General features: G+C 36.2%; 1 protein-coding gene across 3 annotated transcripts in view; it reads right to left on the reverse strand.

Annotated features, from left to right (window-relative positions):
* Positions 1-27,238, reverse strand: part of LOC110592062 (lymphocyte antigen 75) — a 128,358-nt gene that overhangs the window by 74,812 nt on the left and 26,308 nt on the right. For 2 of the 3 annotated variants that reach the window (XM_021703026.2, XM_044913654.1), the window contains exons 9-21: positions 26,981-27,091; positions 26,339-26,427; positions 26,021-26,190; positions 24,720-24,919; positions 22,897-23,039; positions 12,156-12,237; positions 10,708-10,776; positions 7,537-7,651; positions 3,316-3,351; positions 2,773-2,948; positions 2,074-2,144; positions 1,723-1,802; positions 992-1,131 (exon numbers count right to left, since the gene is read on the reverse strand). In XM_021703026.2, the coding sequence (XP_021558701.1) occupies positions 992-1,131; positions 1,723-1,802; positions 2,074-2,144; positions 2,773-2,948; positions 3,316-3,351; positions 7,537-7,651; positions 10,708-10,776; positions 12,156-12,237; positions 22,897-23,039; positions 24,720-24,919; positions 26,021-26,190; positions 26,339-26,427; positions 26,981-27,091 (1,482 nt within the window). The remainder of the gene's footprint in view (positions 1-991; positions 1,132-1,722; positions 1,803-2,073; positions 2,145-2,772; positions 2,949-3,315; positions 3,352-7,536; positions 7,652-10,707; positions 10,777-12,155; positions 12,238-22,896; positions 23,040-24,719; positions 24,920-26,020; positions 26,191-26,338; positions 26,428-26,980; positions 27,092-27,238) is intronic. The other variant, XM_044913655.1, reaches the window with a different exon arrangement.

Below are 27,238 nucleotides of genomic sequence, written 5' to 3' on the forward strand. Positions count from 1 at the left end.
AGTTTGGGAAATGCTGGTCTAATTTTTTTTTTTTTTTACAATTCACAGCGCTCACCACAGCACACACCCTCCCCAATGTCCATCACCCCAGCTACCCCATCCCTCCCACTCCCCTCCATTCCAGCAACCCTCAGTTTGTTTCCTGAGATTAAGAGTCTCTTATGGTTTGTCTCCCTCTCTGGTTTCGTCTTGTTTCATTTTTCCCTCCCTTCCGCTATGATCCTCTGCCTTGTATGTCAAATTCCACATATCAGTGAGATCATATGATACATGTCTTTCTCTGATTGACTTATTTCGTTTAGCATAATACCCCCTAGTTCCATCCACGGCATTGCAAATGGAAAGATTTCATTTTTTGATGGCTGTATATTCCATTGTACATATTTACTACATCTTCTTTATCCATTCATTTGTTGATGGACATTTAGGCTCTTTACATAGTTTGGCTATTGTGGACATTGCTGCTATAAACATTGGGGTGCACGTGCCCCTTCGGATCACTACATTTGTATCTTTGGGATTAAAATGGATGAAAGACCTAAATGTGAGACAGGAATCCATCAAAATCCTTGAGGGGAACACAGGCAGCAACCTCTTTGACCTCAGCCACAGTAATGCTGGTCTAATTTAATTGGTAGATGCTGCCTGAATGCTTTCTTTCAAGTGGAAAATATATCAGCCAGAAATTGTCAGTTTCCTTCATGCTATAGAGATAGTTTTATTATTTAAAGTATTATAATCCATTGACCAACGAACTTCAGCAATTTAAGTTTACTAGCACAGAATAGGAACACAGTACTTTGAAAGACCTGTAGGCATGACTAATTTGAGAGCTAACCTGGTTTCTGGCACTGTAGAGGATCAGGTGAGTTACTGAAACATGCAGAGGCTTTCTTAGTGAAGTTATCTGATGGGCTGCAATTCTGCCACAGGCCATACAACCATCATGAAAGCAATCATCATTTGTACAAGGTAGCAATTCTCTTTTTACCTTATTCTGAAAAGTAATCCAATCCCCAGAGCACTGTATTTTAGCTGCAGAATCTGGACTGTATTTTTCTAATGAAGAGACATTATATTTTTCACAGATGAAGGGCAACTTGGTACCACAGTCTGCTGGTTTATTTAAGTCTGAGAAATGAAAAGCAAGATTACAGGGGTGAGAATTTTCTGTTCAGCACATTTTAAAAACAATCCAGTAGTAAAGAAAATATCTTCCAATCGATCTTTCCCAAACAGTTAAAATATATTCCTTTTTTACTCTAGCCATTTCTATTTTCTATCATTACTCTTATCAGTAGGCTATAGCATACCAGCATTGCCTATAAAAATGCACACATTTGGTGGAAGGACCACAGTTACCACCACAGTTCCTGATGGTGGGAAATAGGTTGAAAGCAAAGCCTAACGAAGGGAAAAGAGACCTAGACTATATTTAGAATTGCTACCTGTTTATCTTTGCAAATTTGTCTATATGCTTATCAGTGATGAAAGTGGTAAGTTTATTTCTAAGTAACTGTGCAGGATAAAGGAAGTCAAAATATTCACAGTGAAAAGCACCTCTATTTGTATTTGGAATTTGAGCCATGGTCATTAGCAATAAGCCAAAAGAAGATGAAGCAACCAAACGTATAATCAAAAGGAAAGCAAGGGTAAGCTAGTAATTGAATCCGAAGTTCACACATTACATAATCAACATTAAAGGATTTGGAATTAATTTACCGCTAAACCAAGTCTTGGCAGACATGCACAGGCATTCCTCCCGAAATGTTATAGGAAAGTGAGGCCATGGATATCGTGAGCTGAAAGAAAATGAGAGATTTCACAGCTCATAACGTAGTTATATGTTCTATTCTGTCTTCTACTGTAATTTTAACTCTAAATTTAATGTTACGCCATTACTTTATACCACTTTTTTCTTGATGCTAATATGCAAAAGGACTTGGTTTCTGTAGTCCACGCAGTTTATGGATTAATGTTCAAAACAGATTATAAATAGCATTTTCTAAAGGGGAATTTGGGACTGCTTCTTTCCAATGCCTTTACAAAGGCAACATCAATGGTGTCACATACTACATAGAACGACGACGATCTGCCGGCTGCTCAGCAGTTCTCACCCACCACTTCTGTTCATCACCAGATATCTGAAAAACAAACCAACCAACCAACAAAATCACCCATGCTTATATGTGCTCAGTTTTCTGAAAGAGTTTTCATTTAAATAGCCAGTCCCACCATAACCACAACCACTAAAATTTCCAGACATTCCATGACTTCAGTCTCTAAATTATCAGGTCCTTTCATCAAAGAAGTAGCTGAAAACTCTTCGTATAACACTATGCGCTATTTTGCATACAGAAAATAGGGTCACTGTAGTTATAGGCATACGTTAATTGGATATATAGTGTTCTATTGCAAATAATTATAAATTTAAAAACATAAAATTATTTTTCCTACAAAAAGCTATTTTACAAAGTTAGTTATTAGAAGAAACAAAAATCTAGTACAAAATTTAACAAAGAATTAGAATATTTTATATTATCTATTTGTGCTCATTTTATAAATGGACATTTATAATTAATCTTGAATATTTTAAAACATGCAGTTCTATGTAACTTTTCTAACATGAAACGATGAATTTGGATGTTGTTAGGCAAATTTTACTTGAAAGGAACATTTAACTTTTGTAGATTTTGGCAAGATTTCTGAAATCATTTTTAATGGAATAAATATCAAAATAAGAAAGATTTTAAATATATTCTCTCAAATTACATTTGCTATTTTGTTTTTGATGGCTTTTAATCCTGCAAGAGATGTCAATGTAGCCAGAGAGCTGTGATTGCTAGCACAATACAGGACAGCTTCTTCATAGTTTAAGTGAGGATCAGCAACAAACCAATATTCACTCCCTTCAATTACAACCGGAGGTCCATGAATTCCAGCACGCTCTAAAGAAAAAGAATATTGGAGTTACGCACAGATCAAACTGCACCTTCTAAGCATGAATTAATGTTCAAAACTATTTATAAATCCATTTAGATTATTGGCTCTCTCTGGCCAGGGCAGTGCTGCTTGCCAAGCACCAAGGATTGCTGAGCCAGAGACTTTGCCACCCTCCTGTACTCACGGGGGAACAAATCCAGCCCCAAAGCCTCATTCCACACCAGCCAATCACCTTTCCTGCCTGGAGGTATTTCATCTCCCTTGAAGATGTGATAGAGAAGCTGGCACTTAGGCCTGGGCTTAAATAATTAACTAAGTACATTACTGAAAAGGTAGAAGCAGTTTGGCCAAGTTTCAGATTTCTTAACTTACCTGGATTGTACCAGTCTGGTGTTTTTGGAGTACGGCCTGTATCAGAAAGAAAGCAAAAGGCTCAAGATTAGTATCCAATTACAGATAATGTCATACTATAAGTAAGTGCCTTTAATCTAACTCAAGAGCACTTGCAGGATTGCTGAGTTCTACCATTTCTGGCCAAACCATTTCCTTTCATATTATGATTGCTTCAGTTTGAATTTTGTGGGGCCTAAGCTAAAGCTGCTTTAGTGGCAATCAAAAAGGCAGATCTGTTAACTATTAAAGTATTCCTAGCAGTTTTCTATCTTATATCACGGAAGCCACAAAGGAAGACTAGATGGATAAAATATGGCTAATAATTAGAAAGTATAAATAAGTAAATGAGTATATTATATACATTACATAGAAGCACTAAGGAATAGGCACCAAGATAATCATCACTGCAGGATGAGGTTATTCAGGAACTACTTTTCCATCTAATGCAATTTGAATAATTGTTCTATAAACCTGGGTCAGTAGAGTTCATTGTCCCCCAAGGCATCCTTGTAAACAATGTACAGTAATAGAGTATTGAAACTTTCGAGGAGGTGAGAGACAAAACTGAGAGAAAAATAATAAAAATCACCCAGAATTCTTCATCAGAAACAGAGAAAATACGTACTTTACAAAGAATTATGGGCCCTGAAGTTGGGTGGGTCAGGGTCCAAATGCCCCCAGACCTTCACTGCTGTGGGACTTTGGATCAGCTGCTTAGCTCCCTGAGACTCAGCTCTCTACTCTATAAAAAAAACAAGACTCCACTACCTAACTCACAACGACTGTGAAAATCACTTTAAGGCTGCCTCAACAGAAGCACCCAGACAATTCCAGGGCTGAGCAGCTCCCCTCTTCCACAAGGATGCTAGTTGCTTTCGGCTCCCCTCTCCCACAGGATGCTAGTTGCTTTCCTCTCCCTTTTCATTCTGGTTGTAGGTCATACTGGTTTCAAGGCAAAGACATAGTTTGATGACTATTAGAAATTACAGGGTAAAATAGCTATTCTTAATTTTGCTGTTGTCTGGGCCTACTGCAGAGAAGACCCTCCTCAGAGGACTGCCTATATATCCAACATCTTTGGTTTCTCTCTATGAGTCAGCTCTTTGTATATTGAATAATTTCTATCAACAATGGGTTAAATCAGTTAAAAATATGCATAGTTTCTTGTTTGTAATCTTGTCAAAAACTTCTGTTCAGACACATGAAAAAATGCTCAACATCACTAGGCATCAGGGAAATACAAATTAAAAACACAATGAGATACCACCTCACACCAGTCAGAATGGCTAAAATTAACAAGTCAGGAAACAAAAGATCTTGGCAAGGATGTGGAGAAAGGGGAACCGTCCTACACTGTTGGTGGGAATGCAAACTGGTGCAGCCACTCTGGAAAATAGTATCTATGATCCAGCAATTACACTACTAGGTATTTATCCAAAGGATACAAAAATAGTGATTCAAAGGAGCACCTGCACCCCACTGTTTATAACAGCAATGTCCACAGTAGCCAAAATATGGAAAGAGCCCGATGTCCATTGACAGATTAATGGATAAAGAAGATGTGGTATGTATATATATGGCATTGGTATTGCATATATGGTATTATATATATATATATATCTTATATATATGTAATATATATATAATGGAATATTACTCAGTCATCAAAAGAACAAAATCTCATCATCTGCAACAACGTAGAGCTAGAGTGTATTATGCTAAGTCAAAGAAGTCAGTGAGAGAAAGACAAATACCATATGATTTCACTCATATGTGGAATTTAAGAAACAAAACAGGTGAACATAGGCGAAGGGAAGGAAAAATAAGATAAAAAACAGAGTGAGAGGCAAACCATAAGAGATTCTTAACTATAGGGAACAAATTGAGGGTTGCTGGAGGGGAGGTGGGTGGGGGAATGGGGTAACTGGGTGATGGGCATTAAGGAGGGCACTTGAGGTAATGAGTACTACGTGTTATATGCAAATGATGAATCACTAAATTCTACCCCTGAAACTAATAATGCACTATATGTTAACTAAATTGAATTTAAATAAAAAATTAAAAACATCTGTTCATTTGTTTTTTGGACGAACCTATGTCTAATCTTGAAATTTCTTTAAATTAGTGAGAAAAACAGAGTGCAAGGTTGGTTTTTTTTTTCACAAGCTTATGTATGTGTGTACAAGGTATCAAGAAATATAAAAACAGTTGTGTTTGGATAGTGGTGTTATAGGTGATTTTCCTAAAAATATTTTTATAAGCCTTATTTTTGATAGTGTTTTTCAATGAAAAATATAATTTTAAAATTATATATATCTATAGTGGTTATGGCTATTTAAAATTTTTAGCTTGTCAGAACATCCCTTTTAGAGAAGAGAACTAATTAGAACCAATTGGGTCAGGTAATAAAAAAGGCAAATACTCTGGTTTCTCTCCAGATCATATGAATCTTTTGTCTTTTTTAAAAAGGCAAGAGCTAGAGAAAAAGTATAGTGATTTAGGCTACTGAAGAAGTAAACTGCTTTCAGAAAACCAGAAAAATACAGATTAATACAGAAATATCCAGTTGAGCAGACTTTGGAGGCTCTACTAACTAAATATCCAGCTACGTGAATGTGACACATTGTAACTTAGAATTTAGGGACTATCAAAGGGGAGTTTACATAACCTTTAAACTCTGGATCAAACAATCATTGACGGCTTCAAACAACTGTGAACAGGCTGAGACAGGAAGTTCTTTAGTTTTAAAATTTTGTTTCTGCACAGGGACAGCAGGGGTGCAATTATTTAGAAGATCTATTTAGTTAGTTAATAGATTTAAGTTTGCTAAGTTAGTTAATTCCCTTCTTTTTCATTTAAAATGAAAAAATACATAAAAAGAAAAAAAGACAACCACATGCTCTTCGGAATATTTCCTGTGGTTACTGGTTTGTAATTTCTATGGTTATGCTGGTGTGAACTCTTGGGTCTGCCCCACCACTCAAACAGGAGCCATGGGGGTGGGGTGGCAGCTACCGTGTGAGGGCGCACTTTGGAGGGAGCAATGACACTCTCTGTGCCATGTTAGCAAACACCAAAGACTAATGGGAACATCACCATTACTGCTTCAAATCAGAAACATTATCCAAATTAGCTATTATGTTAGTTACTCCCTGCTTGTTTAAAGGGAACCCAAACTGGTTTCCCTTTGTTCCTCTTTTAGGTTTCATCAGATAATCAGAAATAACTGAGGTATAATTTCTCCCTTAGAAAAACCTCACACACACACACACACACTTTCCTCTTATTAATGGCCTGCCAGTTGCCTTTGTGAAAGAGACTTACCAGTTACTGTGTTGGATATCATGTCTTTTAAAGGCAATATGGTGGTGACCTTTTTAAGGAAAAAGAACAATCTTCTAATAGGTAGTTGCATGAAGGAAACCTCTGCGTTCTTTGAGAGCTTAGAGGAGGATATACATTTAGTTTCAATGATCTACATTCGGTTCAGAAATTTAGTTTAGAGCTTTCTGTGCATTTACCACTAATTAATTTAATATATCCAATAAAATTATTTAAAATTATTAAGAAATAATTTGGCTGTTAAAAATCTTAACATTTTCCTTAATATTTCTTTAACATTTTCCTAGTAACAAGCTAAGTAAAATGGTATCTCTTTATTCTCCTTTCTCTCCTTTTTATCACCAAAGCCTCTACTATCAAGCTAACTGGTTTCTTGAATTTGAATTTGAATTCCATAAACTACTACCAGTTTTGGAGTTCAGGGCAAATTGCTTCTACATGTTACAGAGACCTGCCAAATTTTGATTTCTTGACTTTTGCCTCATTTTCCCTAAGCTTATCTTCATTTTGTCCTTCATTTTGCATCAAAATAAAAATTGAAATGATTCCCTCCACCATGTGTCTTCTTTTAGTTGAAATAATCTTTCATTCCAAAATCTAATCTCTCTAAATTCATCTTAAATTTTATCTTCTATACAAATTCTTTCATGATCAAAGAGGAAAGTACCATCTAATCTCAATAAACCAGCCTTGTACTTGGGGTAGGAGTCAGGCAGGATGGAGTTTAATGTATTAACTACATCTTCATAGGCTTTTTAAAGTTATAATTATAGACTAAAATGCTCTCTTAGGTACTTTAGGCTTGGCATTTATAATGTTCACATGAGAAGATTGTGAAAAGGAATAACTACCACTTACCTTTTGGAATCTGGCATACCCATTCAAGTTTTGTATCACAAGCAAAAGGTCTTAAGTAAATAAAGTCTCTGTCATCATAGAAATACCAGCTTCTTCGCCCTGGACTTTGAGTGACCTAAAGGAGGAAGAGGATCGAAGAATATTTTGAAGTTGATGCAGCTTTATAAAACCTTAAAGTGTAAGCCCTATAGTCTTTAATCTATTTTAGCCCTAGCACCCAAGACATTTGTTTATGAATGAACACAGTGTTTAAATAGTTAACAGCCTAATCAAGAATCTTCAAAGGGGCTGATACAGGAAATATATCATAAGGTCATGTTTATATCCAAAATGTAAATTATTGGTTTTTTTTTTTTCTGTTTTTGCTGATATGAAATTATAGATTGCACCTTTAAATTTGAGAAAGGTCAACCTAAAAAAAAAAAAATGTTTACTTCAGTGGCTTCCCAACACCAGATTTTGATTAAAGCAGATCTGTGAAAATGGGACTCTTATGAGTCTGACATCAAGGGCCAGGTTCCTGCTCTGGTATTGCTCTGCACTGCTAGGATGTTAACCTCCTCTGCGTGATCCGAGATAGCTCTCTACAAACCCCAGCCAGTAAGCAGGCAAGAGAGGAAATGGGAGAGCATGACCTAGGAGGAATCTCCATCACTTTTTGGTCTGTTTTCTCTCTCTCTCTTTTTTTTTTTATTATGTTATGTTAATCACCATACATTACATTATTAGTTTTTGATGTAGTGTTCCGTGATTCATTGTTTGTGCATAACACCCAGTGCTCCATTCTATACATGCCCTCTTTAATACCCATCACCAGGCTAACCCATCCCCCCACACCCCTCCCCTCTAGAACCCTCAGTTTGTTTCTGAGACTCCATAGTCTCTCGTGGTTCATCTTCCCCTCCGATTTCCCCCCCCTTCATTTTTCCCTTCCTACTATCTTCTTCTTCTTCTTTTTTTTTTTTTTATATATAATGTCTTATTTACATATAATGTCTTATTTGTTTCAGAGGTACAGGTCTGTGATTCAACAGTCTTACACAATTCACAGTGCTCACCATTGCACACGCCCTCCCCAATGTCTGTCATCTAGCCACCCCATCCCTCCCACCCCACACCACTCCAGCAACCCTCAGTTTGTTTCCTGAGATTAAGAATTCCTCGTATCAGTGAGGTCATATGAGACATGTCTTTCTCTGATTGACTTACTTCGCTCAGCAACCGACAGAATGGGAGAAGGTATTTGCAAATGACATATCAGATAAAGGGCTGGTCTGTTTTCTCTTAAGGCCAAGATTCTGGTGGGTATTAAGGGGAGATTCTCCTTCTAGAACACTGCCCTGGCTGGCCTTGTTCCTGACATAAGCTGCATCAGTGTCTCTTTTATTTAGCTTTTCTTTTTTTTTTTTGGTAGATTTTCTAATCTCTTTACACATAAGAACTCTATTTACATAGAACATAGTTTTTGCATCAGTGTTCTGGAAACCTTACAAACTTCTCTAAGTTTTCGCCTTCTCATGTGTTAAGCCGAGAATTCTATAAAAATGGCATGATACTATGCAGTTTATTACTAGAACAATTGCTTTGAAAATAGTGCTTTCCAGTGGGCTTCTCAGTTCTTTGTCTCAAGCTTCCTGCAGCATTTCTGAACAATCACTCTCTTGAATCTCTTTCTTGGGCTTGCATAGCAAAGATATAATCTATGTGTCTCCTACTTCCTCATCTTACATTTTATGCATTGACAGTTCTCCTAAATCCACTTTTGGTCCTTTGCACTTTTTTTTTAATATACATTTTTCCTTCAACTCTGGTCTTTTGATTTCAACTTACTATAGGATATTTCTTACTACTAGCTTGAATTCAAAATATCTAAATAAAATGTAGTATTTTCTCCATAAACCAGTACCCTTTCTATTTCTAGAAACACCTAGTCATACAGCAGGGTAGACCCAGACACGTGGGTTTAAATTTCAGTTCTGTAATCATGTATACTTAGAACTCAAATTTCTTCCTCAAAAGATGAATTTGTAATGAATTTGTACCTCACAAGGTCATGTGAGTACTAAGTGAAATAATAAGTACCTAGCTCATGAGTTAACAAGTGTTAGCTGATGCCACCATCAACACCATTACCAGTGTTAATCATCATCATTACCTCCCATAACACTCTTGTTCTTGTATAAAACTTATACCTCACCTGTCATAGCTCCTGTAATTGCTTGTTTACCTATCTCCTACTAGACGTAAGTTCTGTGAAGACAACTGTTTTACACCTTGTTTTTGGTGTATCCCACAGAGCATCACAGACTGCTTGGACTACTTTACGGAATCAGTAACTGAATGAATTTTGCAAAGGAACATGCCTAACTGTTCTTTTATGTCTTCTGGTCCTATTTGCTGCATCTTGAAATCTGACTTAAGATGAATCTTCTTCCTACCCTCCTTGGTTCATGTCAAAAACTTTTTTTTTTTTAAGATTTTATTTATTTATTTGTCAGAGAGAGACAGCATAAGCAGGGGGAGCGGCAGGCAGAGGGAGAAGCAGGCTCCCCGCTGAGCAAGGAGCCTGATGTGGGACTCAGTCCCAGGACCCTGGGATTATGACCTGAACCAAAGGCAGATGCTTAACTGACTGAGCCACCCAGGCGTCCCTCAAAAAACTTTTATAATGCTGTTGCCTAACATCAATCTAATTTCCCAACTTTGTTTTCAACTATGGCACCAATGAAAACTTCTTGATCTGTATTCTGTTCTCCTCACTGCCTTAGCCTCTCCCTTCCACTCTCCCGTATTCTATGCCACCTCCTCATGCCATCCCCCATTAGAAAGGCTTACCTTTACCTGTACAAAAGCACAGTTCAAGTCCCACCTCTTTCTGGAAATAGGCCAGAAGAATCACTTCCTCTTCTGAGTTTCATCAGCCCTCCTCGGCCCACTAATTTGGAGCCTATTACTGTACAGTAATAAGAGCCACCTTTTTGAATATGAATTTTATCTTCTCAATTTAAGTCTAAGTTTGGTGGCTTGAGGACGGGGCCATGGGTGTTCTTACCTCCCATTGCATCTAATATCATGCTCCACATACAAAACACACTCTGTAGATCTGTTGCCTCACTGCACACAATGCCAAATTTATTTCTTAAATATGCAGATTTCCAGCATTGTACTGACCTTGACAGCAGCACAGTCTCTGATGTCATAATCCTGCTGAAACTCATTTTCCATGAGAATAGTAGACACCTTAAAAAACAAGAGAGGCTTGAGAACTTAAGACTGATGTACAAATATCTGCAATTTAGATGTAATTTAGGCAGCTTTAATAACTCAAACACATTCACATGGCAAAGAAGGAAAACTTTTTCATCTTTTTTTAAATATCAGGATGTTAAATCATGAGATAACTTAGAAAATATACTGTCATCAGTTTCCAAACAAAGGAAGCTACAGTTCCAGAAGTGGAGGTTAATACTGTATTAAGTTTGCAGCTGGAAATCACAGAGAATAAGGAGCTTTCAAAAAACCTTTTTTTGGGCATGTGTTGAAATGCTAGTTATTCAATTAACTAATTTCAGATATGCTCCCATTTGAAAATGAAAGTCAAGAAATTTTACATTTGGAAGAATATATGATGAACTGACACAATGGTAATGTGGAGTAAATATTTAATAAATTTGAGAATAATTTGCTCCTATAAGTGTTACCTAAATACCTTTATGTAACTCTTAAATTTTTAGATAATAAAAGTAAAAGCTTCTCATTATGAGAAAAGGAAATAAAAAACAGCACAAAGAAAAAGAAAAAAAAACTTTACTATCCAAAGATGACCACTATATCTATATATCCATATTTTTATGTTTTTAGGACTATAGAGAAACTATCTGTATGGTTATTTTTTAATCTTTAAAAAATATTTATTTATTTATTTATGGTTATTTTTAATTTTTTAATTTTTATTTTTTAAAAGATTATTTATTTATTTATTTGACAGAGAGAGACACGAAGAAAGAGAGGGAACACAAGTAGGGGGAATGGGAGAAGGAGAAGCAGGCTTTCCGCTGAGCAGGGAGCCCGATGCGGAGCTCAATCCCAGGACTCTGGGATCATGACCTGAGCAGAAGGCAGACGCCTAACGACTGAGCCACCCAGGCACTCCATAATTATTTATTTATTTATTTTAAAAGATTTATTTATTTATTTATTTGCGAGAGAGAATGAGAGACAGAGAGCACGAGAGGGGGGAGGGTCAGAGGGAGAAGCAGACTCCCCGCTGAGCAGGGAGCCCGATGCGGGACTCGATCCAGGGACTCCAGGATCATGACCTGAGCCGAAGGCAGTGGCTTAACCGACTGAGCCACCCAGGCGCCCCTATTTTTTTAAATAAAAGTGAGGCTAGTATCTTTTTTCCCTCACTTTATATATGTCAATGCATTTCCATTTCAATAAAGATACGTCTTCATAATTTTAATGGTTATATAGGATGTGGATGTATTATTTAACAATCAACTTACTTGATATAGAAACAAAAAATCCCTTTACATTATTCCAAACAAGAAAATTTAAACTTACTGGTGTATGGTCACTCCACTCCCAGGATCCTAGTAAATCAAATTTAAACTTACTGGTGTATGATCACTCCACTCCCAGGATCCTAGTAAATCTGGGCTCCTTTTATTCAAACCTATCCACAGCCAACGCTGGTCACTACGTAAAAAGGAAGTATTAAAAAACGATTTGAGCACAGATTTGGCAAAAATATATAGCATTCACATGTCTAAAATACTTAAGACATGTAAGTTTGTCTTGTCACTAACTGAAAAGCACAATTTCAAGCTCTATAAAAAAGAGGTCTTCTGAAATAAAACTGAACTTTAAATATGAAGTAGCTATGGAAAAAGTACCGTACTTCTTAGAACTAGGTTTTCAGTTACGTTCTTCATATGAAAGGTAAAAACTATTCTGCTTTGAACTTGAGGGGAAAAAAGTGCATGATTATTCTAAATCTTTTAATGGAGAGCTTCAATATTAGACAATGTTTTTGATACAAAGATAGCAACGGCATTTTCTTGAAGTGTCTATAACACAATCAAGTATCTTTTTTTTAATGCAGAACAAATCATTTGGCTAAATTTTTATTAAACAAGATCAAGATTTTAAAAAAATTATTTAATCCCCACTGCCCATTAAGTTTAAAGTAAACAAATATAAGTATTTTTTTTTAAAGATACTATTTTTAAGTAATCTCTACACCCAATGTGGGACTCAAACTCACAACCCTGAGATCAAGAGTCACATTCTCTACCGTCCAAGCCAGTCAACTGCCCCCCGCCCATTTTCTTAAAGAATAAGTATCTTCTAAAAGCCAAACTCCGTGGGTTACACCAGAACAACATAATTAAACAGTCATTTAAGTGATTATATTTAACACTCATAACTATTATACTTCTATGTACAAGGCATTGAGCTAGGTGCCATCGTAATACAGAGAAGTACAAGACGTAATATCTATCTTCAAACGGCATATAAACTACTCAGGGAGACAAGATATACATGAACAAGGAAATAACAACCATTTTGGAAAGATATCAAATGATACAAAATCTGCATAAATTTTAAGCATTACAAAAATTTAGAGAAAGAAGGTCATTGTGGACTGCAGGAAGTCAGGAAACATTTTGTGAGATTAGTAGGACAAAAGACAGTCTTCAAAGGATGGCTAATATTTCTTAGAGTAAAATCTGAGTGTTTAACACTCAATATTCAGATTGACTGAGAGGAGAAAGGATAGACATTTCAAGGAAGGATATGTACAATAACATACAGAAGCAGGGACATATATTGTAAATATCCCTTTTCCTCAATTAAACTTATTCTCTAGCTAGGAAGATACTGCTAATAAAAATAGAAGTAATGTAGCCATAAAAACATTTTCTTCACCTCTACCCCCATTTGAAAATATTCTCTAAAATGGGTTACACTTTTTAGGCTTTTTAAAAAATTTATTATTATGTTCAATTAGCCAGCATATAGTACATCATTAGTTTTTGATATAGTGTTCATTACTTTACTCATTACTTTTTTTTTTAAGATTTTATTTTATTTATTTATTTGACAGAGAGAGAGAGAGCAAGAGAGGGAACACAAGCAGGGGGAGTGGGAGAGACTGAGCAGGGAGCCTGATGTGGGGCTCGATCCTAGGACCCTGGGATCACGACCCGAGCCGAAGGCAGACGCTTAACGACTAAGCCACCCAGGTGCCCCCAACGATTACTTTTTAAGCAGACTTTTAAGTAGACACTTTTTAAGTAGACTATTATCCATGTAATTTTTTTTTTTTTTGGTGATGCTGATTACTTTCCATATAATTTAGCCTTCTGATTGCATGTAGTATATATGGTCAGTACATATGAGTGTATATTATATATGCATAACTAGATACATATATAAATGTTACATGCATATAAACATAGCACATTTTAGAGAAGGCATAGGATCCAAATCTAAGATTAATCCTTACTCTCAAGCTCAATATATGGAATGTTTAGCTGAAAAATGTAAGTCTGCCTTTCAAAAAATTTGTTAGTGAGTCAAAGCTAGAGCAAACTTAATTTTACTTCTTTAAAAAATTTTTTATTTATATACTTGTGAGAGAGAGAGAGCACAAGTAGCGGGGAGCGGGAAGGCAGAGGGAGAAGCAGACTCCCTGCTGAGCAGGGAGCCCAGTGCAGGACTTGATCCCAAGACCCTGGGATCATGACCTGAGCTGAAGGCAGATGTGCAACCGACTGAGCCACCCAGGCATCCCGAGCAAACTTAATTTTAAAGTAATTTCTCATGTTTTAATAAAATAATTGCTTTTCTTTACCTCTTCCCTCTACTCAACATTCCCCCATACTTTAATATAAATAAATACTTTTCATCTTTTCGGTCTTAAGCTTTTCAACTTATTGCAATGGAATATGAGGACTGTCCCCTTTCAGTCTTTATTGCTATACTGTTTTCTTTCACAGAAAAAGATTACCAATTTGTAGATTTCAGATAATCCAGTGGAGACAATTAAGTCCAGTTTGAATTTAACAGCTATAAGAGGAATTTGCAGTTTGTGTCTTCAACTATTCAGAGCTTTCTAACAGGCTTCCAAATTTATCATACTTCCCAACTGCTGAATTTCGAAACCACAGGGTCTAGATAAGTATAATTAAAGTCAGATAGGTAAAATAAAGAGGAGGAAAAGTTTGCTTCCTCGTTCCTTGGAGATGTAACTTTATTTCTTTCAAATTTTTGCACATAATATATTTGAGCCTGGGGAATTTGTGCACATTTTGTGTTTCCCTAAAATAAGCCTTAGATAGCCTATCTTCTTTTTACAATCAACAGTACAACCAGGAAGATGGTCAAAGATCATTTGTCACCTGCATTTACTCTATAGTCAGCTCCCACAGAGAGCCTCTTTAGAGATCTGTCTCTACCTTTCCATCCAGTCCTCTCTTCGCTCTACCTCTGCCCACTTAGAAACCTCTGCTCTCAAGCTCACTTCTGCCTCAGAAAATAGTTTCCCAGAAAACACAATTTGCTGCATTGTCCAAAATTTTTTAATCTTTACTACTTTCTGAGATTGAACTTCATTTCAACCCAGACATTTAGAGTTCTTAGCTTCTAATTCAAGAGATTCATTAGTGTGTTATAAATATAGAAAATAGTAGCTCTTGTGTTTTTTTCTGTGTGTGGTAAGAGGTGGAAAATATTTCCTCAATTCTAACTTATTCCTGATTTGACCTGGTTTATCCATAGGCAGATAAAGAGAAGAAGAAATTGAAAATCATATTAATCACTGCATACCTCTAATGTGGATTTAGAAAATTTGAGGGAGGGGAAAAAATGGATCATAACTGGAGAATTAAATCAAATGGAAAATTTCTCACTCTTTATAAATTTTTCTCCAACAAGCACTAAATGTATGGTTTTAGGGTGTTAGGTTAAGAAGACACTGCACGAAAGGTTACTATGTGTATCTATGTTAAAATTCCTGCTCTCAATCAAATTTCCCAGTGCATCTGGTTTCTAAGGAAAACAGTATCTCAGCTATAAACCCCAATAAATACTATTTGATGAGGGCGCTTAGTCTGCAAAGCCTTAGATTTATATCTAAATCCATTCATGCCACATCACAGGAGGTAGTACACATAGCAGCAACAGCATAGCAAACGAGGCTTTCTCCTTTAATCCTAAAACTGTTTTTGTTCTACAATGGCTTTCCCTGGTGGGCTGCCATTAAGAGATGCAAAGATCTTAGAGCTTTAATGACTTGGTACACCATGAATCCTTTTCATTGAAATACAAATAGACATGTGGAACTTAGATTGAGAGAAGTATAGCAGTAATCTGACTTAATTCCTTGGCATGCAATACACAATTTGGGCAATGGACTTCTGAGAAAGGTCAATTCCTGCAATAAAAAGGTAAGGCCTTCAAGGAGTAAGCTTTAGAATCATTTTCTGATATAAATGGGTTTGTCTCCTTCCTTCCCTTCAAGCCATGGTTACAATATTGGTTTTAGAATACGTTGTCTTTCTAAGTAAAGTGTGGGCAAATGGTCTCATTATTAATGGAGCACATAGTAAGCAGACAACACAGGCTGCTTAATATGGCACATACCAGCTGCTGGGTTAAGAGTACTAAAATACGGTGCTTATGAATGAAAGGATTATGGTGATTTGTTTTTTCTTTGTGCTCTTCTGTTTTCTGAATTAAATATATATTACTTTTGTGATCAGAAAAAAAATTAAACACTGTTGTACATTCTTTGGAAAATAAACTATATGCATGGGAATGGAAGAAAATGAAAGGATTTACATTAAATGCTAAGTACGTTTATAACAGAGCTAGGACTTGAGGTGACTTTTATTTTTTTCATTATCACCTTTTTATTCTCCAAATCTTACATAATGAACTTGTATTAATTTTTTAATTGAAAGGAAACTCAGCAAGTGTGTTCAGAAACAAAGAAACAAATCAAGAAAAATTCCTTAATTACCTCTCACGCTCCAGTGTTATTTTATAGTGTAATCTCTTCTGTATATAGAAGCTCTTAATGATCATTTATATCACGTATGATATTCCATTTTCCATCAATTGATTCCCACAAATATCTACAACCTCATTGCTTAGTACTTATCCATGGCTTCCTGTTCCAGTTAAAGGTTTCTAACCTCTTGCTTGGTATGAGTTGAAATCCACTTCGCTTATGTCAATATTTTACTTAAAAATACTTTGGCCTAGACAGTATGATACTGTGTGTGTCAAGCTTGAGATCTAGGGGCCAGTAAGTTGCCTTGCTCAAAATTCTCACTTCGGGGAGGATCTGTAGGGTATTAGATGTTCCAGAGGCGGCCACCACAAGGATGTCTGTCATCCAAAGCCACACCTGAGGTTTTGGTTATTAGCAGAGAATATCAGAAATAGGTGTATATCAGCAAAATTAGAAGCTTGTTAATCAGCCTGAGGTTAGAAGTGGGCTCTCCATGGTGAAGTTGAAATTGTTTAAGATATATGGGGTATAGCTAAAATATTTAGAGACACTCTCACCCTTCATGAAAGTTTATTTCTTTCTGGTGAGGCTGGTAGCCAGTACCATTAGAAATGGATCTGGGGCTTGATCTCTAAATCATCCCATGTCTAGTCATTGGGTGAGGTGATCGGAACTGCCCGATGCTAACTATAATGTGAACACAATCCTGCCTCAGGAATATTGCCAAATCTACCTCAAATGAATCTTCCTTGCAAGATGGTGGCTGGAACACCTAGGACAGACAGACTGCTGGGATGTTGGAAGCTTATGAAACAGATTGTATGAAATAAGTTGTGTCTGCTTCAATGAATGCTTAATAAATGTTTGTATATGTGGAAAGATTTGGTCTGAGTTTTGCATTCATTATAATCTACTCTCAAAGTTGTGGGGAGTAGCTAAGAAACACTAACCTCAAAAGGAAATTAAGAGTTTAGATATCCAAATTAGCTCAGGTTAGTGTGCAATGAAATCTTGTATAATAATTTCTAGTGCTAGAAAATGAAGTCCAGAATGTCTGAACTTCTATAATAGATGCTTAATAAATGAATATTTATGGAACACATGTACTATATTTTGCATCAGGTTTCCAGCACATTGTAGTGAAACTTCCCTTTCTTAATGAGAAAAACACAATAGTAGGTATACGAATGTAAATCTGGAAAATGTGGAAAAATGTTCAAACATTTCAAAAATCACTCAAAATCTTATCTTCCAGAGGTAACAATTATTATCTTTCTTTGATGTATTTTTGTAATCTACTTTTAAATGTAAATAGTATATTTTTTTATTCTTCCGTAATTTGCTTTTCCTCCCACTTAATATATTGTAAATATTTGCATGTTATAATATTTTTTTTTTAAAAAAACCTTAATGCCCAGGTATAAATTCCAAATAAAGATCAACAATAGTGATGATAATAGGGATCTTTATCTTTTTCTGACTTTTACAGAAGTGCATTTAATGTTTACTCATTAGATGTGATATGGCTATTGGTTGAACTATCCTTCTATTTTTTTTTTTAAGATTTCATTTATTTATTTATTTGAGAGAGAGAGCACTCAAGAGAGTGGGTTGTGGCAGAGGGAGAAGCAGGCTCCCTGCTGAGCAAGGAGTAGGGGATTGGGGCAGAGGGAGAAGCAGGCTCGCTGCTGAGCAAGGAGCCTGATCATGACCAGGGATCAAGGATCCTGGGATCATGGCCTGAGCTGAAGGCAGACACTTAATCGACTGAATCACCCAGGCACCCCCATCCTCCTATTCTTACTTTACCAAGAATTTGTATGTTAATTATGTTAACTTTATGATATATTTATATATTAAACCAGGAATGAATAGTGAATTTTACCAGATGTATTTTCAGCACCCAGTAAGATGTTCATATGACACTTGACCTGATATACAGAGTTCCTAGCACTAACCCAACCTTGTATTCTTGGAAGAAATCCTACACGGTCAAGGTATGTTATTTTGGTGTACTATAATGTAGTGGGTGAAGGAAGTGGGCTCTAATAGTTCAAATATTGGATCCTTTACTTATTATTTATATAACCATGGGCAAATTGTTTTACTTCTCTGTATCTGTTTTCTCATTGAGATAAAATGGTCATTGTAATAGTACCTACCTCATAGGTTGTTGTAAGGATTAAATGAGCTAATAGAAAACACTTAGGACATTATCTGGCACATAATAAGCACTCTGTCAGTGCTTGTTATTCTATCACTTACCAGTATTTACTTTTTCAAGTCTAGTCATGAGGTTGGTCTGTAATTCTTTGTGCTCTTGTTGATAGGCTTTGATATCAGAATTAAACTAGTTTGCAAAATAAACCAGATGTCTCTATCAGTTTCTATGTAATGGAATACAAGCCCTTGCTTGTACTACTGAAATACAAGGTAATGATCACTTCTTTAAAATGTGAAGAAATTGGGGCGCCTGGGTGGCTCAGTCGTTAAACGTCTGCCTTCGGCTCAGGTCATGATCCCAGGTTCCTGGGATCGAGCCCCACATCAGGCTCTCTGTTCCGCGGGAAGCCTGCTTCTCCCTCTCCCACTCCCCCTGCTTGTGTTCCCTCTCTTGCTGTGTCTCTCTCTGTCAAATAAATAAAATCTTTAAAAAAAATAAAATAAAATGTAAAGAAATTCACATATATAACCATATATTATGCTTTCTATCTCTTTCTTGGAAGAAATTCTTTGTCAACTTTTTCCATTTCTTTCATGGCTATTAAATTACTTGGTTTCTACTTAATATATCAATTGTATAGTAATTTGTATTTCTCTAGAAATTGTTCATTTTAACAACTTCATTTGTAACAGCATAGAATTATGCATAGTATTCTTACCAATTAAAAAATTTCTCCATGAAATGGGTTTTATAATCCCTTACTATGTCTTCATTTTAAGTATCTTTATCCTTATACAAAATCTTTATTATGTTCTTTCTTATGGTTTCCTTGTATTGATGTTGAAATTTATTTTACTTTTACGTGAATGCTTATTTTTATTATTTTTGTTTAATAATTAAAGCTCTTAAAGCTATTAATGTACCTCCAACTATAGCTTTGGCTATATCCCATGAATTTCAGAATGAGTGTTGTGATTATCATCTATACAGTTTTGATTTATTTGACAAAAAAGTTACTTAAAAACATTGAATTTATAAGTGGATAGGGTTTGACTTCACTTCTTATGTACCTGTATAATTTCACCACTTTGGAATTTTAGATTTTCTTTTTAGTCTAATAGATCAATTATTGTAAGTGATACAGGCAAAGAGCCTGAAGAGAAAATATATATAGACTTTGTAATATATGAACAAAGAGGATATGGTTAAATTAATCTTAATTATACTATTCGTATATTATTTCCTTTTGTCTGTCTCACTTGTTGATGAATCAGACAAGTGTTAAAGTCTCCCATTATTGTTATTTATTGGAGAATTTCACTAATATAAGTGATTTTTTTGCTTCATATATTTTGATGCCAATATTTTTAAATGTGTAATGGTTCTTGACTATTATAATGTCGTTGTAGATTGTACCTTTATTCAATATGAAATAGATCTCATTTCCCCATCTGGTGCATTTTTACTTCACTTGTATTTTATCTAATAATAATACTGTGACTCCAGTTTTTTGTTCACATTTGCACAATATAATTTTGCTCATTCTTTTAATTTTCCCATTTTAGTTACTGTATTAAGTTTGTGATTATTATTTTTTTAAAGATTTTATTTATTTTTATTTGAGAGAGAGCGAATGAGAGAGAGGGAGTACATGAGAGGGGGGAGGGTCAGAGGGAGAAGCAGGCTCCCTGCCGAGCAGGGAGCCCTATGCGGGACTCGATCCCAGGACTCCAGGATCATGACCTGAGCCAAAGGCAGTCGCTTAACCAACTGAGCCACCCAGGCGCCCCTAAGTTTGTGATTATTAACTCAAATGCTATTTAGGTTAATATGGGACAAGAACATAACTAAGTGAAGTGGATCAAGTAGTAATAAATTAGAGACCACCACAAATCGTAGAGTGATGCCCTATCTTGGTAAGCCATTGGCTACTCAGGACTAACCAATTATTGCTACAATATGAAAATGTGTCCTGTTGTTTTAATTTTTAAATAAGTGTTAAAAATATGGATTTTTATCAAAATTTCTCAACTTTGAAACACTTTGTAGCTTCTTCCTTCTAGGAAAAGAACATCATACTCTTTGGGCTGGATAGGTACTAATTGGTACGATTCGTCTGAGGTAGTTTTCAACAGCATATAGTTGAATTTCATTATTGAAGAAATTTGCAGACTTATACTTAAACATAACTGGTAAGAGATAAATCTGGTCTTCTGCCATCTTGCTTTATATTGGATTTCCTGCTTTGTTATTTCATTTCTTTATAATTTACTATATAAACCTTTATTTCACCCATTACATATTCAGTAAATAAACACACTCTGTTTTAAAAAATTTATATAATTTGTGTTTCTAAATATGAATTTTAGGTAAATGAGGAATTTATTATACTTTCATTTTTTACAACCATTTTATCTCTTTATATCCCAGTTTTTATTTATAAACAGAGTTAAACACCTGGTTTATTAAAATATTCTCATGTTTCTCTTTCAGGATTTAGGATAATTTCTTTCTATTTTTATTATTACATATACATATTGCATTATTTAGACTGGGGATGTTTTTACATTATATATTCTTCCTCCTAATTCTTTTAAAATAAACTACCTATTCATGTGTTCCTGATTTTTAATTCATCTCTCAGCTGGAATGTGTCTTTGAATTTTTTTCAAGAAGGAAGCTATAGGGTTATATCAATAATAATCTTCACAAACAAAAAGCAATGTAATTGAGAACTAAAATTAATATACTGCAAACATTTTCCACCTCAAAACTCTGTTTTTAAAAAAGATTCAGAGAGAGAGAGAGAGGGAGAGAGCGAGCGAGCACACAAGCAGGGGGAGTGGGAGAATGAGAAGCAGGATCCCCAAGCTGGATGCAGGGCTTGATCCCAGGACTCTGGGATCATGACCTGAGCTGAAGGCAGACGCTTAACTGCTTAACAGACTGAGCCACCGGGTGCCCCCACCTCAAAACTCTTTAGATGTCAGTTTTTAAATGCCTTCCTACATATAATGTCCTACAGAAGAAGCTACCTGGGTTTTGTGTTTTGTTACCTGTTTTGTTTATTTTTTTTTGCTGTTATTCTTTCAGGCTTTTGTTTGAGTCAAAATGATGGAAAGTATTCACAAGGATATGTCTAAACGGTAATTTCTTTTCCATAATTTTGCTTGGTACACCAAGCAAATCCTTGATTTACAGATTTGGGTCTTCTTTTCAGTTCATAAAAATGAGGGAAGGAAAAAAATAAATTTGTGAAGTTGAAGGCCCTCATACTCATGTTTGCTCCCAAAGCTTCAGAGAAATTTTTCTCCTATGACAGCATCACCTGGTCCATATTCCTCCACATTGTCCCTAAGGACATCAGGAAAATCATCCAGGAATCCTTCCACCATAAGATCAAAATCACAATGCCTTATTGATTCTGTCTTTGTAGCATCTCTGATTACTTCCCTATATTCACATTCTTCCTACCCATTCGCAAAGTAGTTTTCCACCAAAGCGCTTATGTAATAGCCTTCTAATTACTTGCCCTGCATCTACCTACCATCTCTTTCTCCCTCTCTCTCTTTCTCTCTTTCTTTATATATACACACATACACACACATATAAACACCTTTGTTGTTGTTTGTTTTTTGCTTATTGACTTAAGATCAAACTCTTTCCCTGGCAAAGAAGGATGCTCCAATTTCATATCCAAATCTCATTTTCTAGCTAAGTGGTGTGACTCATTTCTCCCTGACCATATCTGTACACTCTGGTCTCAGTACCTTTGCTAATGTTCTGTTTTCTCTGGCTCCTTCTCCTGATCTCACCTTTCAAAATACTACCTTACTTTCTAAGAACCATTCTTCTTCATAACATTTTTCCCAATTATAAGTCCCCAAAGCACTTCATCTGACTTTAGAATTCCATGGTCCCTCCTTACCTTTGTTCTAGATTTTCACCATACTTTTCTTATCCCCATTGTTGGACTTTATCATGCTACATAAAGGATGGGGATTCTATCTCCCTCATCTTTGAATTATTTATAGTGTCTTGCACATAAAAATGCTTGATGTTGAATGACTGCTTAGCACTGAATGACCCTTTTAGAAAATAAAACATGTCACTTCTGAATACCTGGAGGACATTAAATTTAGCATGGAAGATCTCATTCTAAAAGTATTACCTGAACTGGTCCATTAAAAAGTGAAGAAATTCCTTTATTTCATCCATATGAGTGAAGCTAGGAAGGTGTCCTCCAAGAGCTTGGCAGAATCTCTCAGCTTCTTCCCAGTTCCTTTTTCTTACAATTCTTTCTGTATGAAACAGCTTAACAAGACACAATGTTAATCTCTTTTCTGGCATAATCATAAAGTATTCATAATTTCGAAGTTTATTATGGTCAAATGTGTAGGTTTTAAAATTAAGTTTCCTATTTTAATTCAAATATAATTAATATACACTGTTATATTAGTTTCAGGTGTACAATAGAGTGATTCAATAATTCAATACATTACTCAGTGCTCATCATAAGTGTACTTGTTAATCCCCATCACCTATTTCACCCATCCCTCCACCCACCTCCCCTCAGTTTGTTCTCTATAGTTAAGAGTCTGTTTTTGGTTTCTCTTTTTTCCCCCTTTGTTCTTTTATTTTGCTTCTTAAATTCAAATGTGTAGGCTTCTGAAATGGATTCTCATACATGTAATAATAACATGAAAATGTTTTTGTTTTCACCTGTAATAAAAACAGGTGAAAAAACATATACCGTGACACAAACAGGACCTGCTGAAAGTGTCAACTAAAAGGCCAGGACAGGGGCCAGCTACTGCTGTCAGATGGATGCCCTTCCTCAGCCAGGATGGGGAACTGCTCCGACAAGACATCATATTCTCCCACGTTCCTAGGACCAGCAGGTAAGGCTATAAAGGATACATATGAATACTTTGGGAGTAGACTTCTGCAGAGAAACAACATAATTATGAACATAATACACTAAGACCGGTGTAAGTACAGGCCTATTTTCTGATGAAGATGAAGCAAAGGGCAGATTGCACTGGTGTGCTAACATTGAGAGAGGGTGGCGAAACAAAACTTGCCACTTCAGACTCTTTCTTTGGTTTGTGAGGATTACTTTTTTCCCAAAAAAAGAAGAAGAGGGGATGATACAATGGTAGATTGAATTACTGATCCCAATTCTTCAGTTCCCTGTGATATAACCGTATATTCTTGCCATGGCCTCCTGGTGGGTGAAATGTCCTTCTCTGTACCTGGATTTGGGGCCTGGCCATGTAACTTGCTGTGATCGATGGCCTATTAGTGGAGGTACAGTGAACAGAGGCCTGAAATGTGCTTACATGGTTAGGCTTTCCTCTCAGGCTCCAGCAACTGACCATAAGAAGAACAAGCCCCTGGTAGCTACTGACGCTTCAGCCTGAGACCAATCAAAAGGCAGCACATCCCAACTCATAGCCTGGAGCCCAGCATAGCTGACCCACAGTTGAAAGCAGAGCTCACCATTCAAGCCTAAACTAAAACAATCGATCCCTGTTTGACCCAGAGATCTGTGAGCATGGGACTGAATGTTTGTTGTTATAGCCACTGAGTTTTGGGATGGTATGTAATGGTTTCTGTGGGGAACAGCTGACTTATAGAGGCCCCAAAATAAATTTTTTTTAAATTATAAGAAGTGATAGAATTCTTCATTTGACATAAGGATTAGAGGGATATGAGAATACTAAGCAAAGTGTCAGCATGGCATGTAGCTTACTTAACTTCTCAGAACAAAAGAACACTAGGAAAGCGAGTTCTGGCTCTGGCACTGCTCTTTTGGGTAAGACATGAGTTCATCTGGGGATGAGCTGCCTCATGACAAAGGTTCAATGGTGCTCGCAAACACGTTGGTAGGTTACATATGTGCCTGGAGAGGAGCATAATTTCTACAAGCATATGGACTAGGATAGTAGAAAGATAACCTCATTAAGGAACTAAATGAGAATGTTACTTTACCTTATAACAAGAAAGACTTGAGGGGAAACTATGCCAGCCTTCAGGACAGGGGTCTTCAGGCTTAGGAGCTACTTCTTCAGGCTGAATGGGCCCACTTATTTTCTTGCAAACCGAGAGTGCTCTGAAGTTTCTGCAGTCTTTCACCTCCCACTTTCCAAGAGACTTTCCAGTAGCCATAGCCACACACCCGCCTGGAGAAGCTGGGGTTGAATCAGAAAGTTTAATTAAACATTACATTTGAAAATTAAAGTCCAAATACTTTCTAGTATCCTTGCCCTTTATTTGGGCCAAGGTCTGGAGAAAGAATATAAAAGATAACAGAAGAAAGAAATGTGTTGTTCATAATAATGATGATGATGATGACGACGACGATGATGGTAATAAAGAGAAGTGTTTATTACCTGCCGGGTACTATTCTAACAGTATCAAATGAATCAGTCCTTACAACTGACCTCCAGAGTCGATTCTATTGTCATACTAAGGTACAGTGAGGATTAGTGACTTGTCCAAGGTCACATGTTAGTAAGTGGTTGATCCAGAAACTAGAACCCAGGTGGTCTGCATCTGGAGCTGTACCCGAAACTACTAAGCTGCTCAGCATAGCCTAAGTGGTTCATATTAGCTTTTTTTTGTAGAAAGCCGAAATCCAATACAAAGCATTTGATTAGAAATCAGGGGATCTGGGTTTTAGTAATTTAATAACTAGGTAACATTTGTCAAGTAGATCACCTCTCTGAGATTCTGTCTTCTCAACTCTAAAATCAGAAGGGACTTCTGAGGTCGTTTCTGGTTCACAATATTCTGATTCCATGGCTAATTATGGTCAATGCTTTGAGCTTGTTAAAGAAAGATGAACTAACTTTCAGATAAATAATACCTACAATATTGCCTCCTTAATTCTCACCCATTTGGAATAATAGAAATAAACACATTCAATTTTGGAGAAAGAAGCTAAGAGAAAAAAGCAGAGAGATGAAAGTGTAAAGCACTTCAAAATGAAGCTTCTAGATTCTGTTTGAGACTTACATGGAAAAGATAAACTTGCATTGATGGTTCTAGCTTTGTGCCATTAGAGGGTGGTTTCTGAAAACTGAGTTTTTTAGCTCCTTTTTGGGGGTTACTCCCAAGGATTTCATAAGGGAGACACAGTCACTGCTTCTATTTATGGTTCCATAGACAGACTCTCATCCTGAAGATCATCATTTGCCTCACATTTCAAAGCTAAGTGAAGACCATATCTGGGAGGTACACTGCATTTCACAAATCATCACATTCTACTACTTTAAAAGTAAGGCACTCACCTGGCTCAAGAAAATTCCAGTTGGAAAATGTTACAGCTTGCTTTACTCCACCAACTCCTGTCCAGCTATACTCTCCATGTGAATCTATATCTCTCAGGCCAGTCCAGAAGTATTTTCCTGGAGATTTAGTATACTTTTTAATCATATCATTCAAGTATTCTTGCTCAAATCTACAAAACAAGAGTTAAATTAGTAGGTGTTTTTATAATGATTGAATTGCTATGTGAATTGAAAATGCACCTTTCTCTTAGGAGACTTATTTCGTAAAGCTAACCCAGAGTTAAAAGTTCACCAGTACATGTTTACTGATGGTCATACCTGCTAGTTATAGTCAGATTGCAGTTGGTTCCAAAAGGGACCTCATCCTTGTAAATCTTGTAACAGATTTCTCCATGTCTTTTCCAGCCCTAAATCCGAGGAGAAATATCACACTGTTCAGACTTAATGTCCTACCTCTAAGCATGATTCTGCTACACTGGTAACATCTCACACTTAGAGAAATCAAGGACATGGACGGGTAATTCATACACATGATGAAGGTGGGATACAACTTCATAGATAACTCCTACAGGATTGTGAGCTTGTGTCAGACAGAAGGTGTGTCTTTTTTCTCTTTGCCTCCAGGGCCTAGCTCCTCCTAAGACTATAACGTTGTTGGTTGAACTATTTTTGGAGAGGAAAAATATAAATGGGGGAAGTAAAGACATCAGCATTAAGGATTATAATCACATACATTTTTATAGAAATCATGAATAGGGAACTCTTTCCTATAACGTTTTTTCTTCTGTAAGAACACCAGTATGTAATGATTCACTGCCCTCTGATTTGCTCTAATGTAAATGAACAGAAGGTAGCCATTTCTTCTGTTTTCCAAGTCTGAATTGTTTCAGTCTCACCTACCATCCTTAACCAAGAAGGTGTAATATTGCTTAGAAAAACTTACATAGGGACTTTACATACCTCATCTGGAGGACACATCTTGTCAGATGTTGTATCATTCATTTGTTCTCCCTTTTTCTTACATACATATTTAAGTTTCTCTTCACAGGACTGGACCTTCCACTGACCTAACTTTTTAAAAATAGAAAAAAATTTTTTCCACAGAGAAATTATTTGCCATATATTTAGAGTTGAACTCTAACTTATTTTAAATCAAGATAGTTTCTTCTCACAAAACTGTGAGCAAGGGGCAAGGGGAGGAGGAAGGAGAGGGAAAAG

The sequence above is a fragment of the Neomonachus schauinslandi genome, chromosome 3, assembly GCF_002201575.2.
Source record: "Neomonachus schauinslandi chromosome 3, ASM220157v2, whole genome shotgun sequence".
Classification (NCBI taxonomy): domain Eukaryota; kingdom Metazoa; phylum Chordata; class Mammalia; order Carnivora; family Phocidae; genus Neomonachus; species Neomonachus schauinslandi.